This window comes from Bufo bufo, chromosome 4 (assembly GCF_905171765.1).
Source record: "Bufo bufo chromosome 4, aBufBuf1.1, whole genome shotgun sequence".
Taxonomy (NCBI): domain Eukaryota; kingdom Metazoa; phylum Chordata; class Amphibia; order Anura; family Bufonidae; genus Bufo; species Bufo bufo.
Window position 1 is genome coordinate 586586534 of NC_053392.1, and position 17359 is coordinate 586603892.

General features: G+C 44.1%; 1 protein-coding gene across 1 annotated transcript in view; it reads right to left on the reverse strand.

Annotated features, from left to right (window-relative positions):
* The window catches only part of USH2A (usherin), a 1179609-nt gene that overhangs the window by 42833 nt on the left and 1119417 nt on the right, over positions 1 to 17359 (reverse strand). Inside the window, exons 69-73 of the mRNA XM_040430191.1 lie at positions 9181 to 9390; positions 6748 to 6986; positions 4598 to 4815; positions 1761 to 1937; positions 574 to 657 (exon numbers count right to left, since the gene is read on the reverse strand). Of these exons, the coding sequence (XP_040286125.1) occupies positions 574 to 657; positions 1761 to 1937; positions 4598 to 4815; positions 6748 to 6986; positions 9181 to 9390 (928 nt within the window). The remainder of the gene's footprint in view (positions 1 to 573; positions 658 to 1760; positions 1938 to 4597; positions 4816 to 6747; positions 6987 to 9180; positions 9391 to 17359) is intronic.

The following is a 17359-nucleotide window of genomic DNA, read 5'->3' on the forward strand; positions in this document are numbered from 1 at the left end:
CCAACACTATGGTTCTCTGAGTACCAACATTGATGACAATGACTGCCCACAAACCTGGAGCCACTCCTTGTACCAACACAGGGGTGCAACACACAATACATTCTCCACTTAATAGTGCCCATTTAGCGGGATGAATCCTAGACATTTGCCTGTCATGGGTTTGGCAGTCACTTAAAAGATTCCAGTAAGCTGCAGGTGGCTACCCTGTCTAAAATCTAGAAACACCAGTATGATACAAGGTAACCAACGGAACAGAAGTGATAACAGTGTGACAGCATTTAAAAGGTAACTAAGAAGTTTTGATCAGAGGGGTCTGGGTGCTGAGACCCCCATGATCATTGATACAAATGGGCAAAAAAACTCATCTGGGCCCTGTGCTCCTCTGGCTCTGGTCTCCTCTTAAGAGCCGAAGGTGCAGTATACAGATCCACCACACATTTGGCTCTTTAAGGAGGAGCACGTAAAGCACCCAAATGGATGCTTTCCCCCTTCATATTAATATTTGTGGGTTTCTCAGCGCCCGGATCCCCACTATGGAGCAATCTCTAAGAATATCTTATGGAACAGTATTACCTAGTCCTGTGCTGGAGCTGTACTTCACAATCGGCGTGCTCACGCTCCCCATGTCAGTGGTGCACGTCACCTGAAAATAAAAGGCTGTGGAACAAACATACAAATAGAAAAATATGTAAATGTGCAAAACATTTATTCAGTAGTCCCATTTATGTGCTCTGTTATGGTAATATATACTGTATGTGCCATAGCGGCTCAGGTCTGACCCATTCTCCTGTACCACAGAGAAGAGAAAACCCGAATTTTACAGGTTCGGGATCGGTGTTAGGGTGGTGTAGGAATTCCGTTATAATGGAATATAACGGAATTGGTAGACGGAATGCAAAAACGGTCTATGGGCAAGCATAACGGATCCGTCTGGTTTCCGTTAGACAGGACGTAAAACAAAGTCCTGCATAACAGAAACCAGACGGATCCGTCATGCTTGCCCATAGACTTCTATTATGACGGATCCACACGGAATGGGAATACCTCTTCAAGGCTTCCTTTTTGCATTCCATCTACGAATTCTGTTATATTCCGTTATAACGGAATCCATAACGGAATTCCTACATCACCCAAACACTGTAAAGTTCGGGTTTGCTCATTAAGCTCTCAATATGGCCTGCAGATGGGAATGGTTTAGGGGCCAGCGATTTTTGAGGTACTGTATACTATAGCCGCCCTAGGCATGGGCCTTGTGAAGGATATAAACAGATATAGAGGTGTAGCATGACAGGTGTGTGGGGCATGTCCCACAGGTGTCGCCGACAAGCCACTATATGCTGGCCGGGGTATTTAGATTGAGGACAGAGGCAACAAACTGAATCTTTGCCTCGGGTGTAGGAACACCTAGTTACGATGGGGGCCTCTCCTCAACCGTAGCTCAGTTGAATGTCCACCATTATATTTTTAGGTCCAGTATTCTGTAATGAATATTTCTGACATTTTCTGACCACTAGGGGGAGCTATTTGCAAATGGATGTATCCAACTAGTATTGAAATCAGTGGGAACTGTATAAATCTGTATGCCATGAGATCCTAGCAGGGTCCTGCTAATGGCAGTGTCATAGGAAGTAGTTTAGTACTGAGCTCCCTCCCATCAGGGGACCCTCATGGGCTTGATTCTACGGTAAGTGGGCCTAGCTGGCTTTGGCATAAACAGTCCTGAGTCCGCTGTGACTGTATGGGTCACAGTAGCCACTTACTTTTATCTGTGGTCCTCTGGATGTGAACACTGGAGTCCAGACCACTGTAGATGCGCTGCCCTCGTTCAGTTAGGACAAACTCTTTCAACTGCCCATTAAGCTGGAAGCTGTGTCCCCAGTCCAGGAATATGGTGGTCAGATTACTGGAAACAGAGATGTGAGCTGTGTATAATGGCCCTAGAAGACACACAAAATGTAAGACCTGAGCCTCACCGCTCCATACTAAAAGCTCAGTTCACAATGCAGCTGTTATCTATCTATCTATTATCTATCTATCTATCTATAATATCTATCTATCTATAATATCTATCTATCTATATATTATCTATATCTATCTATCTATCTATCTATCTATCTATCCCATATCTATCTATCTATCTATCTATCTATCTATCTATCTATCTATCTATCTATCTATTATCTATCTATCTATCTATCTATCTATCTATCTATCCCATATCTATCTATCTATCTCATATCTATCTATCTATCTATCTATCTATTATCTATCTATTATCTATCTATAATATCTATCTATCTATCTATCTATCTCCTATCTATCTATCTATCTATCTATCTATCTATCTATCTATCTATCTATCTATCTCCTATCTATCTATCTATCTATTATCTATCTATTATCTATCTATAATATCTATCTATCTATCTATCTATCTATCTATCTAATATCTATCTCATATCTATCTATCTATCTATCTATCTATCTATCTATCTATCTATCTCCTATCTATCTATCTATCTATCTATCTATCTCCTATCTATCTATCTATCTATCTATCTATCTATCTATCTATCTATCTATCTATCTATCTATCTATCTATCCAGTGTAATATATAAATACGATATGTGGGGTAATTAGTATGGCTGGCACTATTCCCTCAGATAAATGATGCCAGGCAGGTTCAGTATTTATGACTACAGCGCCCAGAGGACGGTACAAATTGATTAAATGTTTCTTTAAAGTGGGCTTCTAAGTAAGTCAATTATGCAGTTGTGTCACCCGCTCATTTGTATGGCTTTTCTTTCAGCCATTAGCTCGCTTCCCAATTGTTACCGAAAAAATAAAAAGCGTCTAAAAAGCAATTTGTGAATAATAATTCATTTTACCAACTAATTAATCAATACATCCGCAGACTGGTTCATTATCAGCGAGTGCTTCATTCATACCCGAGCTCATGAAAGTAACTTTGTGCTCATGCCAAGGACATGGCTATTTATCTCTGCAATCACAACATGTAAAGAAAACATAGAGAAGCGGCTAGAATGATACGGTCAATTATGGGAAAAACAACAATCAGATCAATATAGAACTGCATAATTAAAGGGGTTTTTCTGGGGCATGAATATTGATGAACCATTCTTAGGATAGGTCATCAATATCAGATTGGCGGGGTCCATATCCTGACACCTCCACCGATCGGTTGATTGCAGAACACATTGTGCACCAGAACCAAGCATCGCTGTGTATACTGGGTAGGGGGCGTGCAACTCTCTCCCTATTTACTTGTATGGGACAGAACTGCAGGAACCGGGCATGGCCACTAGACATTGCACGGAGCTGTGCCTGGTTCAGCTGCATGGGTGCTCTGCAATCAACTGATCATAGGGAATACCAGGAGTCAGACCCTCACCAATCTGACACTGCTGAGCTATCCTGACTACCCAAAGTATAGGTCATCAGTATTAAAGCCCCAGACAACCTATTTAAAGGATGTCTTATAAAAGATAAGGCTTGTCTTTAAGCCCATTAGATTGTATGACTCTCATAGAGGGTTCCTCATCTATGTGCCAAAAAGGAGAATGGCTTTGTAGGAATATTTCCTTAGTTGGTGCTTCCATATGTTAAATGAATGACAATTTATTTAAATGTCCGCAGTATATAGGCTACATTTTCATGTAATGGCTGCTGCAGGACCAACGTACAGTGAGACTTTTTTGCATTTTTGCATTCTTGCCCTTCTCTGGGGTGTTCAGCTAATCGCCACTCCAGCTTAGTGAGGATCCCTTACAATTAGGACTGACTGTATGAGCTGGTAAATTAGCCAATTTTTCAGGGCCCTGTAGGGGGCTCTGCAAGTATGGGTCCTAAAGAAGCAACTTGAATTTACCATTGACCCCTTCACAGCTCTCGACACCAGAGAATGTGAAATTTCCACTTCACTGCCCTAGACCACCAGAGAATGTGAAATTTCCACTTCACTGCCCTAGACCACCGGGGAATGTGAAATTTCTCCTTCACTGCCCTAGTCCACTGGGGAATGTGACATTTCCCCTTCACTCTCTTTGATAACCAGGGAATTTAAAGAAATTTACCTATTCACTATCGTAAACCACCAGAGTTTATTAAATGACAAGACAAAATGACTAAAAATGGTTCACGGAGTGTTGTCCAAGACCCCATTTTCAATATTACCCTTGTTGCTCACTATAGTTCTTGATGGATTTTGGAACGCTTCAAGATTGTGGAATTCTATTTTATTCTACTCCACTATTCCCAAAGGTGAAATCTGCACCAAAATCAGCATCAAGATCTGTAACACATGCAGATTTGGTTGCAGGTTCATTACAGGACTGCTTGCTTTTAGTCACTGGAAAAATACATTATGTTCAAAAGCTGAAAATCCATTGTGTCCTAGTCCTGCCCACACAGCTGAGGGCTTGTTGCAGTGAACCAGCGCATCACGTGCCTATCAAATTTCTTTGGCTGTCACATAAACTGATGCATTGTCCTGTACAACCCTGCCACATACATGACGCCCAACACCCATCAATTCGCTCATCGAGCTGCATACTCTCTTCTACACTATTGACGTACTTTCTTTTACGGTTGTGCATTGGATCCAGTCAGAGCTGGTACTGCCTTCTGAGTTGTAGCTAAGCACCCTCAGGTTGTACGTAGTGAATGGCTGTAGGTCCGTAATTTCACATGTTTCCTCCTTTCCAGAATACGTCATCTCTACAGCTCCTTCAATACAAGATGATCCAACAGTTGGAACCAAAGGAGGACACGTCACCTGCATGTGTACCTCATACCTACAAATGCAAAAAATAATAATAGAGGTAATTTTGGTAATATAATGACTCAATACATTGTTACTTTGTCTTTGGATGGAAATGTTGCCCTAGGCTTGAGACAAATGAAGATCAAATTCACCACATATTCTAGAATTACTGTATTATCGCAACAACTTGAAGCATGAATTGTAAACCACTCATTCCTGTTCTCTAGGAGTTGGCATCAAGATCTTCATCCCAAGTGCCAGGGGGTGTAGAGCAGAGTTTTCCACTTTACCAAAGGTCAAGTACCTTGAAAGTGGACCTTGAGGCTGCACCCAGTCTAGCACTAACCAAAAGGAGCTACTGAGTCTAAGGAATCTCTGCAAGGAAGTTAACCAGTCACATCTTCAGATCACAATGCTCTGAGTAGTGACCAGTTGGCAGCTGGACACAGAGTAGTTAGATGGAGCCATGGTTTAGAAACAGAAGGTCAACCAGGAGCAGCAATACAGAAGGATTAAACAAAGTTAATTAGGGAGGCAAGGTTGGTAGTCATACCAGGGTATACACGAAGAGCACAATCCAAACACAGTAAGGTCAAACATGGACAGGAAATACTGGAAATATAGACTAGAGGCAATGACAAAAACTGATCAGGAGTCCCTTGCCTGCTTAAACAGGACTCCACAACTGAAAAGCATATGGTCACCAATGTCAACCAGAAATCCTGGTTGGTGACAGAATAAAGGCGCTGGAGTGAGGAACGGTATATAAGAGCACCCCCTACTCAAACAAATGACATCTACGTAGTCCCAAGCCAGTGAAAGCATAGCATGAGTAAAGGGCAAGTTGCCCAGAAACATGGCATGTACCCCTGAAGTACATATACCACAGGTTGCAGACAACCTAAGGTATAGGCAATCATTATTCCCTGCTGTACAGTGAATACAATTAATAGTTTTCGGTGGTCAGCGCTCTTATCCCATAATTCTCTTGGTTCATCTCCGGCTTCTATTGTTTGTGCTCATCCATCCATCCTGAATCTGGTTGCCTTTTTTCTTCTTACAATTTATTTCTTCCAAGAATATTTGGCTTCCCCAACAAATGGAGTCTTTTCATAATATGTCCAAGAAAGTTTCTTGTGTTCATTTGTGCCTTAATTCCCTTCTATGGTATTTTTAAAGGTCTTGCCCAACACCAGTGTTCAACCAACACTTTTTCTGTCCAACTTTCTTATTGTCTGGTTTATACAGAGACAAACCATGGTTATCAATGATTGAAGCCATGGACAAGAGTGGTGCTGTTTCTAGAAAACAAAAGCAGCTTCTTTTCAATCCCATAAAACCTCCTTAATTAAGTCGATTCATGGCCAAAAGGTTTGACAGCACCTGTCCATACGCTCTTTTAGGACCTAAGGACATCAGAGAGGGGGTCCCCTGTTCAGACAAGTGATCTGTACGAGCAAATCTCTTTATGGCATATTTGTTCTGTCCTTGTATTACAAAGATGGCCTTTCATCTTCATTTCCCCTGCAACAGTACCGAGAGCTGGATCAGCTGATCACCCTAGGTGGCATTCTCAAAGGGGTTGACTCTGATGAGACAACCTCCTTAATAACAATATTTAGAACTATACCATTACTAATGAAGCAGCCAATATTACTTTTTCCGCATCCTTATGAAATCCACCTCAATTCTAGAATATTCTCTATATCATCTCAAGGTTATCCACTCAAGAAGTCAAGATCCAACTTTTATTCTCTTAAAATCTCCCACATTATGAAAAATGGCCATGGTTCACCCTGTCTTAAAAATGTATAGATTCCTTCATGCATCCCAAAGACGAACAGCATGATATGATTAAAACCACCCTGCCAGCCGGTTAATATATCATGCGTTTGACTGAAATATGACATTTAGTTAATTAATTATAAGATATTTCTAAATGTCACAGAAATTAGGCACTTACCTTTGAATAATGCCATTAGGTGACCCCGGTGCGCTCCACTGCAGTGACACTGCCCTTGAAGTTTTGTGTGTTATGTGTGGAGGTCGCTGGTGGGAAGGTGATGCCGAGAGAGTCAAGAGCCGAGCTATGGGACCTTTACTGCAACACGTCAGACACGTGCAGGCCTCGGCACTTATGGAGTAGTTGGTAAAGGGCTTGAGACCATGAATGGTCTGCTGGATGGATGTTCCTTCAGACACCTATGGAAAGAAGAGGTTCATATTATAATTATTTAGTGAGCGGATCGGAGGAGGGATGGATGACTGGAATGGTTTTGGAGGGAACACTCAAAACTTTCCACTGGTAGATGCCACCTTTGTCTGATTAATGAGGCTCTGTGATTCCTACCAGTCACTAGAATGAAGTGCTAGGACAGTGCCACACACCTTAGGCCCTTCTTGACTTTTTCGGAAGACCAGATTTTTCAGCCCATAAGTTGGGGTTAGGGCCTCTTCCGATCTTTACATCCTAGTGTCATCACTATCTTTACTGGGGCAACCGCTCTAAAGGGGTTTTCCGATTCTCTAAAATTGGTGGTCTACTTTAAAGTTGCGCTGTACTTTGAACAAACTTTTGATATGTTATAGGAACATATTTGAAAGTTTAGATTGGTGGTGATGTAAACGCATAGACCCCAACTGATCTCTAGAATAAGGGAAGAGAAGCGTGCGCATATCGCAATATCTCTCCTCGCTGCATGGGACAGGCACATAGACTTTCTATTAAGATCATTTTGATTCCTGTCCTGCAGCGAGGAGAAAGAACGCGCTAAGCAAATGCTTCTCTCCCCTCGTTCTAGAAATCAGTGGGGGTGTCAGCGATCAGTCCCCCACTGATCTAACCTTCTGATATGTCCCTACAACATATCGAACATTTGTTCAAAGTACAGTGCCACTTAAAAGGTGTCGCCATATACAAAACGCCGGTCTCAGACAGACCGACCAACCATCTAACGTATATGAGTTGTTTCAGACCATGTTGGAGAAAAAAGATGGAACTTGTTGGATCTCAATATGCCTAACCCTTTGTTCTTAGGGGAGATAAGGCATTGTCAGAGGTGTCCAACGACTTATTCCCCTTTCTCCACTGAGAACACATGCATGCTCAGCTGAATCAAAAGAGCATGTGTATAGGGCGAGGTCAGAAGGATTAGCTGTTGATAGAACAAGACTTCAGCCAACAGTTATTAAAGGTGTGTGACTAGCTTCAGAATAGGTCATCAATGTTAGAAAGGTGGGAGCCCAACTCTTGGCACCGGGAACGGACTGCGAACTTAAAGTGGCCCTGGAAAAAAAAAAAAAGTTTTCCCATGTTGTAGGCAGGTCCAAGTTGACAGAAGGGTCAACACAAGTAGATAAGGGCCAGGTAGGGACGACAGACGTAGGCGGGATTAGTAAAACCATAGTGCAGCAAAAAATACCGCTCCAGCAGAACCAAATACTGCAACGTAGCACAGACTACTGCCTCAGCAGAGCCAAATACCACAGTGCACCACATACTGTCTCTCTCACCACAGTATTAAACTGTATGACCATCCTAAAGACAGTTATACAGTTGAATTCAGAAGGGCACCTAGGCCGTTGCTCAGGTGCATAAGTATCTGATGCTCCTACATTAATTAATACTGAGAGCATCAGACAATTACATACCCAGCCGTCGGGCCGTGAGGAGGGCTGAGGTGGTCCTCTGGGTGTCAGGTATCATAGGGTCTATGGCAAGTCTGCCCCTGCTCAGCACCTTCCCCAATCACCTGTTTGAAGGGGCTGTGGTGCTCCTTGTTTGCAATGCACCACACAGCACAGATCTTGACCTTTTATTAGCGGTTGTTTCCAGTATTGCTGCTCAGCCCCATTCACATAAAGGGGAAGAAGCTGTAATGGCAGGCATAACGTAGCTGCTACTAAATGGATGGATCCTTGCCTGGCAAACAAAGAAGCGGATGTAACCAGCCCTGGAGCGCAGTGGTCCCTTCAAGTAGCTGATCAAACAAGGGTGATGAGAGTCAGATGCCCATGATCTAATATTGATGACTTGTACTGCATCTTGCTGTCTATAGGGGCAGATGTATCAATGGCAGCTTTCTGGCATTGGGAAATACAGCATTTGTCTCAGGAATGGGACAGAAAAAAAGTGGATGAGGCTCCAGACTTTCATTACGCATGACTCCTTGATCAAAACTTGTGTCAGAATGTGGCAACAGATACTGTATGACCTGGTGCTGTTTGCAGCCTATGACAGGTCCATAATTGGACCTGCACTCTGATCCAGTTCACGCTAAACTGGGGGAAAAACTGTTGCACCTCTGGCATGCCAGGCAAGTATTCCTTTCCTTCTCTGGAATTCAAGCGTTGTGTTGGGTGCCCTTGGGGTAAATCACAGGTTAATCATGCTCACCACGGAGTCCTCTCCCTTGTCATTCCTGGAGAACAGTCTGTAGAGGATAACTACACCATTCGGCTTAGTCGGTGGAGATATGTTGGCAACCGCAAACGTGGAGGACACCTTGAGAAAAGCTGGTGCCAGTAAGCCTTCTGGGGCGGCGGGGCCAGTCCGACAATGAGCCCAGGAGCTGGACGTCCTTCCAGCAGAATTCACAGCCACCACCTATGAAGAAGAGTCCATTACTGGGGCACAGTCTTCTAATGACTACTGTCTGTTGCTGCTATCGCATCGAGTCCCGGGAACTAAGGTGTCCCCTCTGCCACATAAGATGACACCAGTATATTAAATGGTACATGGTAGGTGGGGGTCCAACTAAGCCAGTTTTCTTTTACACCAAATTTGACAAATCTCCCCCATTAATGAGGGGTGTAACTCAACAGCTATTTCACAGTGGAGTCTATAGAGCCGAGTGTGTCATCTGAAACAACCCATGGTGACTTCACACTATTGTAGTACTCCAGACCTGGGGGTACTACTATGGTAAATGGTGTGTAGTATAATGCAATGTATTGTCATGCTATACACTTTCACCAGTAGATGGGGTACAGTTGGCAGTGTTTGGCAACAGGAATAGAACTTACCATCCTATTCCTCTCTCTCTTGGTAGGAGTGGGCTGGTCTGACTTCCTGCCAAGGGAGAGGCAGAGCTAATTAGTGATTGTGGAAGAGAGTGAAGAGTGAGGGAGCATGCGATCCATCTCCCACTTCTCCAGGCCATGATGATTACAGAGGCAGCTCATCTAGGAGGAACATTGCCCCAGAGAGCCTGCAGAGTTTCAGGCTATAGAAGATTTGTAAACGACAGCGTATTTTTGTCAGCAGAGTAATCAAGCATTTAAGTTATGTAGACTCTGCTGCTAGCTGAGGGGAAACACGTCAAGACACCACCACCACAGTTCAGGACAGGCATAGCTAAAAGCCTGCAACACACAGTGGACACCTACACTCACAGATGCCAGAGTACAGTCATAGGGAAGGGAATCAGGAGAGAGACATTGTCAGCTAGCGAACTTCTGTGTGTCATCTTCTGCCACATAGCCAGCCAGTATACCCCATTATGTGGGAGGAGAAAGTGCAATTTGAACGAACTGCTGGTGGAAGTGCTGATATTTATTTTCTGCACTCAGTAAGGAAAGACGTTCTTTATTCTATAATATCAGCCGGATTCTTTCACATCACTTATTCACCACTCCAAACCCCATATGACTTTGCACAGGACTCATACAAACCTATTTGAACTTTGCGAATAATCCTGATGCTATAAAGAATCAATCATGCGACAGACTTAACTCTGCTATCAGTGCAGAGGTAGCAGAGCTGAACGTTTGCTGTTTTATTACACTTCTTCAGTGTACACTGTTTGCAGTACATATCCCAACAGACACCTCCGCTGGACCGCTCTAACATATATAGGCTCAGAGCGGCATATGTCGACCATTGACTTGGCTTTAAAAAATTTTTTTACTGTGCAGTATACATTGTTCTGCCATGGCCCATTTATAGCATAGTGTAGTGCCCTGGAGCGGGGGTACTTTAAAGTCTGGACATTTGGGGACATTTTCCCCTGTTTCCCCTATGCAAAGTTAAAACTTCCTTTTTCTCTTGAAAGGGTTAACTTATACTGTTTATTACTGTGTTACTGCATTGTATATGTATGTTGTGATATATACCCTTTCATTTGCACTATATTGGCAAGGCTCTGTGGAAAGGGTTAATGAATACTGAGAGACTTTTGGGATCCTTATTGAGAAGCTGTTAATTTTCCACAGGTGCCATAGGGTTTAAAGAAAAAGATGTTTTGGAGAGAAAAAGCCAGACATTGTTTACCACCAAAACCAGACAGACTGACCTTTTGAATATCTGGTTTTAGCTATGTTGTTATGTCTGGAAACTTGTTTTTGTCTTGAAAAACTGCTGTGTCATTGCCATTGAGTATCATTCAAGCTCTAATGTAAGCCTATGAGGGACGGAAAGTGTAACAATGTATCTGTTTGTGCTGAGCTTCTCCACTCCACTCCTCCGACTCGAAAGTTCCAGTCTAGCTAGAAATGGTATATAAGTGCAGTGTCCCACTCCATGTTAGAAGTGGGCCCCTTAAAGGATAACAGTCACACTTAGACCCTAATTTCAATTTTCATATATGTAGTTACTAATAACATGATATTCCAGAATTAGTTACTATTAGACTGACTTACCCCATATTTAATAAGATTTAGCCCTTAGCAACCAGTCTGCATAAAACTGCAATTTCACTATTCAGTTAAGATGGCCGCCACTGCCCTCACCCTGAGGCTAATCCCGCCTGCCCTTACTAGCCAGTAACAATAGACCCCCAAAAGTGTCAATAACCAGAGCCCTCCCCCTAAAGGGTTAATCTCCTGCAGCACAAAGGGGTCCTCTTACCACATGTTGCTTTCATTTATACACTGAGCAGATGGCAGATCTCCCTTCCCTGGTCTGCGCTGATTCAACTCTGCCTTCTCCAGCTCTGCTGATGGGGAGGACCTGGCTTTAATCATTTACTTACAATGCCTGGCTGTCAGTAATCTGACCTTGCAGCCTGCTTCTGCGTCCTCTGTCCTTCAACAGATAGACGATAGACGGACCATGCCTAGCAACCCTATTGTAAGCACAGGTAAAAGTAGGCAGTACAGGGAACAAAAATGTGGAATTAAGGGGTAATTGAATACACAGTGAAAAGTTGAAATAGGGCCACCAAGGAGATATTAATCACCACAATCCAATACTCCAAAAAAAAAAAAAAAAGAAGACAGTTATCCTTTAAATCTCATGTATGTCATCTTATGCCATTGTCTATTTCCTATGTATTAAGCTACAAATTCCCTACAACAGGCTGGTAGTTGCATTACACCCAGTCAACACTAGGTGGTGCTATCCCATCACATACAGTCCTGATCAAAAGTTTAAGACCACTTGAAAAATGGCAAAAAATCATATTTAGCATGGCTGGATCTTAACAAGGTTCCAAGTAGAGCTTCAACATGCAACAAGAAGAAATGGGAGTGAGACAAAACATTTTTTGAGCATTCAATTTCATGAAAACAACAAATAAACTGAAACAGGCTGTTTTTAATCTGATTAAAAGTTTAGGACCACACCTCCAAAAAAAGCTATACCCCCCCAAAACAGAAATCCAACTTCCAAACATGAAGTCAGTAATGAGTAGCTCCGCCGTTATTGTTGATCACTTCAAAAATTCGTTTTGGCATGCTTGATGCAAGCGTTTCCATGAGGTGAGTGGGAACATTTGTGGTGAAGACGGCCACATGAAGGCCATCTACTGTCTGGAACTGTTGTCCATTTTTGTAAACTTCCCTTGCCATCCATCCCCAAAGGTTCTCAATTGGATTTAGATCAGGGGAACACGCAGGATGGGCCAAAAGAGTGATGTTATTCTCCTGGAAGAAGTCCCTTGTCCTGCGGGCATTGTGTACTGTAGCGTTGTCCTGTTGAAAAACCCAGTAGTTACCACACAGACGAGGGCCCTCAGACATGAGGAATGTTCTCTGCAACATCTGGACATAGCCAGCGGCCGTTTGACGCCCCTGCACTTCCTGAAGCTCCATTGTTCCACTGAAGGAAAAAGCACCCCAGACCATTATGGCACCCCCTCCACTGTGGCGCGTAAAAAACATCTCAGGTGGGATCTGCTTGTCATGCCAGTAACGTTGGAAACCATCATGACCATCAAGGTTAAATTTTTTCTCATCAGAGAATACAACTTTCTTCAACCTTTGAATGTCACATGTTTGGTGCTCTCTTGCAAAGTCCAAACGAGCAGTTCTGTGGCGTTCAAGGAGACGAGGTCTTTGAAGACGTTTTTTGTTTTTGAAGCCCTTCAGTCTCAGATGCCGTCTGATGGTTATGGGGCTGCAGTCAGCACCAGTAAGGGCCATAATTTGGGTTGAGGATCGTCTAGTGTCTTGACAGACAGCCAATTGGATCCTCCGATTCAGTGCTGGTGAAATTCTTTTGGGGTCTTCCACTTGACTTTTTTGTTCCATAACCCTCAGGATCATTTAAGAAATTCCAAATGACTGTCTTACTGCGTCCCACCTCAGCAGCGATGGCGCGCTGTGAGAGACCCTGCTTATGCAGTTCAACAACCCGACCACGTTCAAAAAGGGAGAGTTTTTTTTTGCCTTTGCCATCACAACGTGTGACTACCTGACAGAAAATGACAATTAATCCACATCTTTGCACAGATTTGGCCTTTTAAAGGCATATGGTCCTAAACTTTTGATCAGCTGAAAAACAGCCTGTTTCAGTTTATTTGTTGTTTTCAATTAATTGAATGCTCAAAAAATGTTTTGTCTCACTCCCATTTCTTCTTGTTGCATGTTGAAGCTCTACTCGGAACCTTGTTAAGATCCAACAATGTAAAATATAATTTTTTGCCATTTTTCAAGTGGTCTTAAACTTTTGATCAGGACTGTATATAGAACAGGTCAGTCACAGGAAGTCAGATGAGAGCTTAGTGGAGGAGAGGAGAGCATGTAGCTTCTGCTGTGTGCCCCTGGGCACTCCCCAGTAGGGCAAGATATATAGGAAACCAAGCCCAAGGGTTACTGGATCCCTTTTTGTAGTGCCACTGTCCAGAAGCCAGAGACGAAGTGGACTTATTGAATTGAAGCAACCTGTGCAAATAATGGAGCAGAAGTCTGATGCCTGCCGCTAGGGATACTGCCCTGTTGGTTGCCAAATTTTAGTCAGAGATCCAAGTACCGAAAGGCTGGTTTATCAGAGCGAGGCCAGAACCAAGGAAAGTATCACTCTCTCACTCAAGTCAAGTTGGAACTTGTCTAAAACTTCCCCACGAGCCTGTTGTCCGGAGTTGCAGCTCAGCAATATTTTGTGAACCAAGGCATTATTTGTGTGGATGCTAACTACAAAGCTTCAACAGATGAAAGATTTCCAGCACGTAGTTAAATGTGATCTTGCACAGTCTTTATTTCATATCCAAAAGGTGCATACAGTGTAGTGGACAGAGACTCCTGACATCTCCCGTCAGACCAACATGTTTTGAGCCAGCAGGCTCTTAGTCATGATCTGATTATGACTAAGAGCCTGCTGGCTCGAAACATGTCGGTCTGACGGGAGATGTCGGGAGTCTGTGTCCACCAAACTGTATGTACCTTTTGGATATGAAATAAAGACTGTGCAAGATCACATTTAACTACGTGCTGGAAATCTTTCATATGTTGAAGCTTTGTACTACGAAGTCGGCCTGGCTTCTCCGCTGCACGTGCGATTATTGGAGAGCTGGAATCAATTTTCTTTTCTATATGGATGCTAACTACCTCAAGGCAAATATTTCAAGTAAAAACTTCCAGTTTGATTAATTCGTGACACTCTCCTTATTTGGCACTATCTCTCATTGCACCTTACGGTGCTGGCAGCACGAACATAAGGGAACCTGCCGCCACGGCACCTAAAAACCCATACCACCAAGGGCATCTCAACCACCATCTGGCAGGAATCCCTGTACACCAGCGTGTTCCCCGAAAGAACTGGTGCTAAGCTTCCATTCACTGCACACCGTCCGAGGGAGCTCTACAGAACCATTAGTAAAACTACTACAACCCCCATCGGCCCACCAACACTCACACATACTGCCCCTGCGGTCCAGTCGCTGCATAAGGAGAGCAGTCAGAGCCCCTAGTGTTCTGCAGTTAGGGACCAGTGCTTGGAGGGGAAGACTCATGGCAGTCTGCATGAGTGACCAGAAGAAGATGCTGAGAAGGGGACGCTGAGGCACAGGCCATGGGTCAGCAACCCTGTGACCAAGGAGCCACCCGGACTTCTGAATAGAGAGAGAGGGACAGCTAGCTCAGGCCTTTCCTCAGCATCAAACCCTTCTTTTGCCAGGAAGAGACTGGAGAAGCCAGCCCTATGCCTAGCCTGTATTATTTTGCACCTGAATTCCTCCAGTATTGAAGCACACTGATAAACTGTAGACCCTGACTCTCTGTACTTATTGCCCATTGGTATGCACCACGCCTTAATATCCCTTCTGGGATATAACAGTGTCCAGGGGACCCAATGTACCGTTGGGGCCACCTCAAACCCGGCCACTGCAATAGTGCGGTAGAAAAAATGGCGTGCAGACACATATCACCCTGAGGATGCTCTAGGGGCCTTCATTGTATAGATGATCCCCACTATCATCTCCATGTCCCACTACAAATCTCCTTCTACAAATTTCTGAAACCCCTTAAACCTAATAACCATTCCTCTGACCCCTGCTCCTTTGGTTTCTCTTGCAGGAGCAATATGGAATGCACGCTCTGTCTGTAACAAACTGTCCTACATTCATGAACTTTTTATCTCTCCAAAATCTTCCTTTCTGGGTCAAACAGAAACATGGCTAACACCCTCTGACACCTCCTCCCCTGCTGCACTCTCATATAGTGGATTTCAATTCACTCACACCCCCCGCCTCGGCTGCAAACATGGTGGAGGAGTTGGTCTTCTCCTATCAGACACCTGCTCCTACAACCCAACTCCACTGCCACCCTCCATTACGCTCACCTCATTTGAAGTACACTCTGTTCGCATCTACTCTCCCTCCAACCTTCAAGTAGCTGTTATTTACCGCCCCCCAGGCCCAGCCACCATCTTTCTTGACCACTTCAACACCTGGCTACTACACTTTCTTTCTGCTGACATCCCCACTATCATCATGGGTGACTTCAACATCCCTATTGACAACTGCCACTCGGCTGCCTCTAAACTCCTGTCACTCTCTTCTTCCTTCGGCCTATCACAGTGGTCTTCCGCTCCCACCCACAGAGAGGGTCACACTCTGGATATTATTTTTACCCACCTCTGCTCCCTATCTAACATTTCTAATTCGCCTCTTCCCCTATCCAACCACAACCTACTCACCTTCTCTTCACTGGTCTCTTCTGCTGCTCCCACGGTCCACACACTAGCACACCTCCGCAGGAACCTTAAACATCTTGACTTTTGCTTGCTTTCTGACTCTCTTCTCCCACTCTCTACCATCTGTTCCCTCCAAGACCCAGATGCTGCTACCACCCTATATAACACCACAATAACTACAGCTCTGGACACTGTTGCCCCCTCACTCACAACAAAACCCAAAAAATGAACAGACAACCCTGGCACACCAACCTGACCAAAAAACTCAGACAAGCTTCCAGGGCTGCTGAGCGGCGATGGAAGAAATCCCATTCTAAAGATCATTTCACCGCATACAAGCAATCCCTCCTCATATTCAAATCCTCACTTGCTGATGCAAAACAGGCCCACTTCTCATCTCTCATACTGTATCTTCCCCGGCTCACAGCCCTAAACAACTTTTTAACACTTTTCACTCCCTTCTCCGTCCCCCAGCGCCCCCACCCTCTCCTCTCATCTCAGCTGAGGACTTTGCCAAATACTTCAAACAAAAGATAGTCAACATCAGAGAAAGCTTCAGTACACAGTCCCACCAGACCCTCCCCGAAAGTGCTCGGTCCTCTTCTCCCAAAACCTGCTTCTCCACCATTACAGAAGAAAAACTCTTCACTCTACTCTCCAGATCCCATCCCACCTCGTCCCTAACCTCACCACAGTGTTTATCCCAGCCCTAACTCATCTCTTCAACCTATCACTAACCTCTGGTATCTTCCCCTCTGCTTTTAAACATGCTACCATTACACCCATCCTCAGAAAGCCCTCACTTGACCCATCTTCTTTGTCCAGTTATCGCCCCATATCACTTCTTCCGTATGCCTTAAAGCTACTTGAACAACATGTCCATTCTGAACTGTTCTCTCACCTCTCCTCCTGCTCCCTCTTTGACCGCCTACAATCTGGCTTCCGACCCCACCACTCGACTGAGACTTCCCTTACCAAAGTCACCAATAAACTACTAACAGCCAAAACCAAGTAACAATACTCTGTCCTCCTTCTCCTTGACCTGTCCTGTGCCTTCAACACTGTTGACCACTCCCTTCTGTTGCAAACTCTCTAATCTCTTGGCATCACTGACCTGGCCCTCTCCTGGATCACATCATACCTGTCACGGCTGTATGTGAGCAACAATAGTATACACAGTAAAAGAGCTACTGACCGGACCCAAACTAGGGAGGATAAAGGGTGA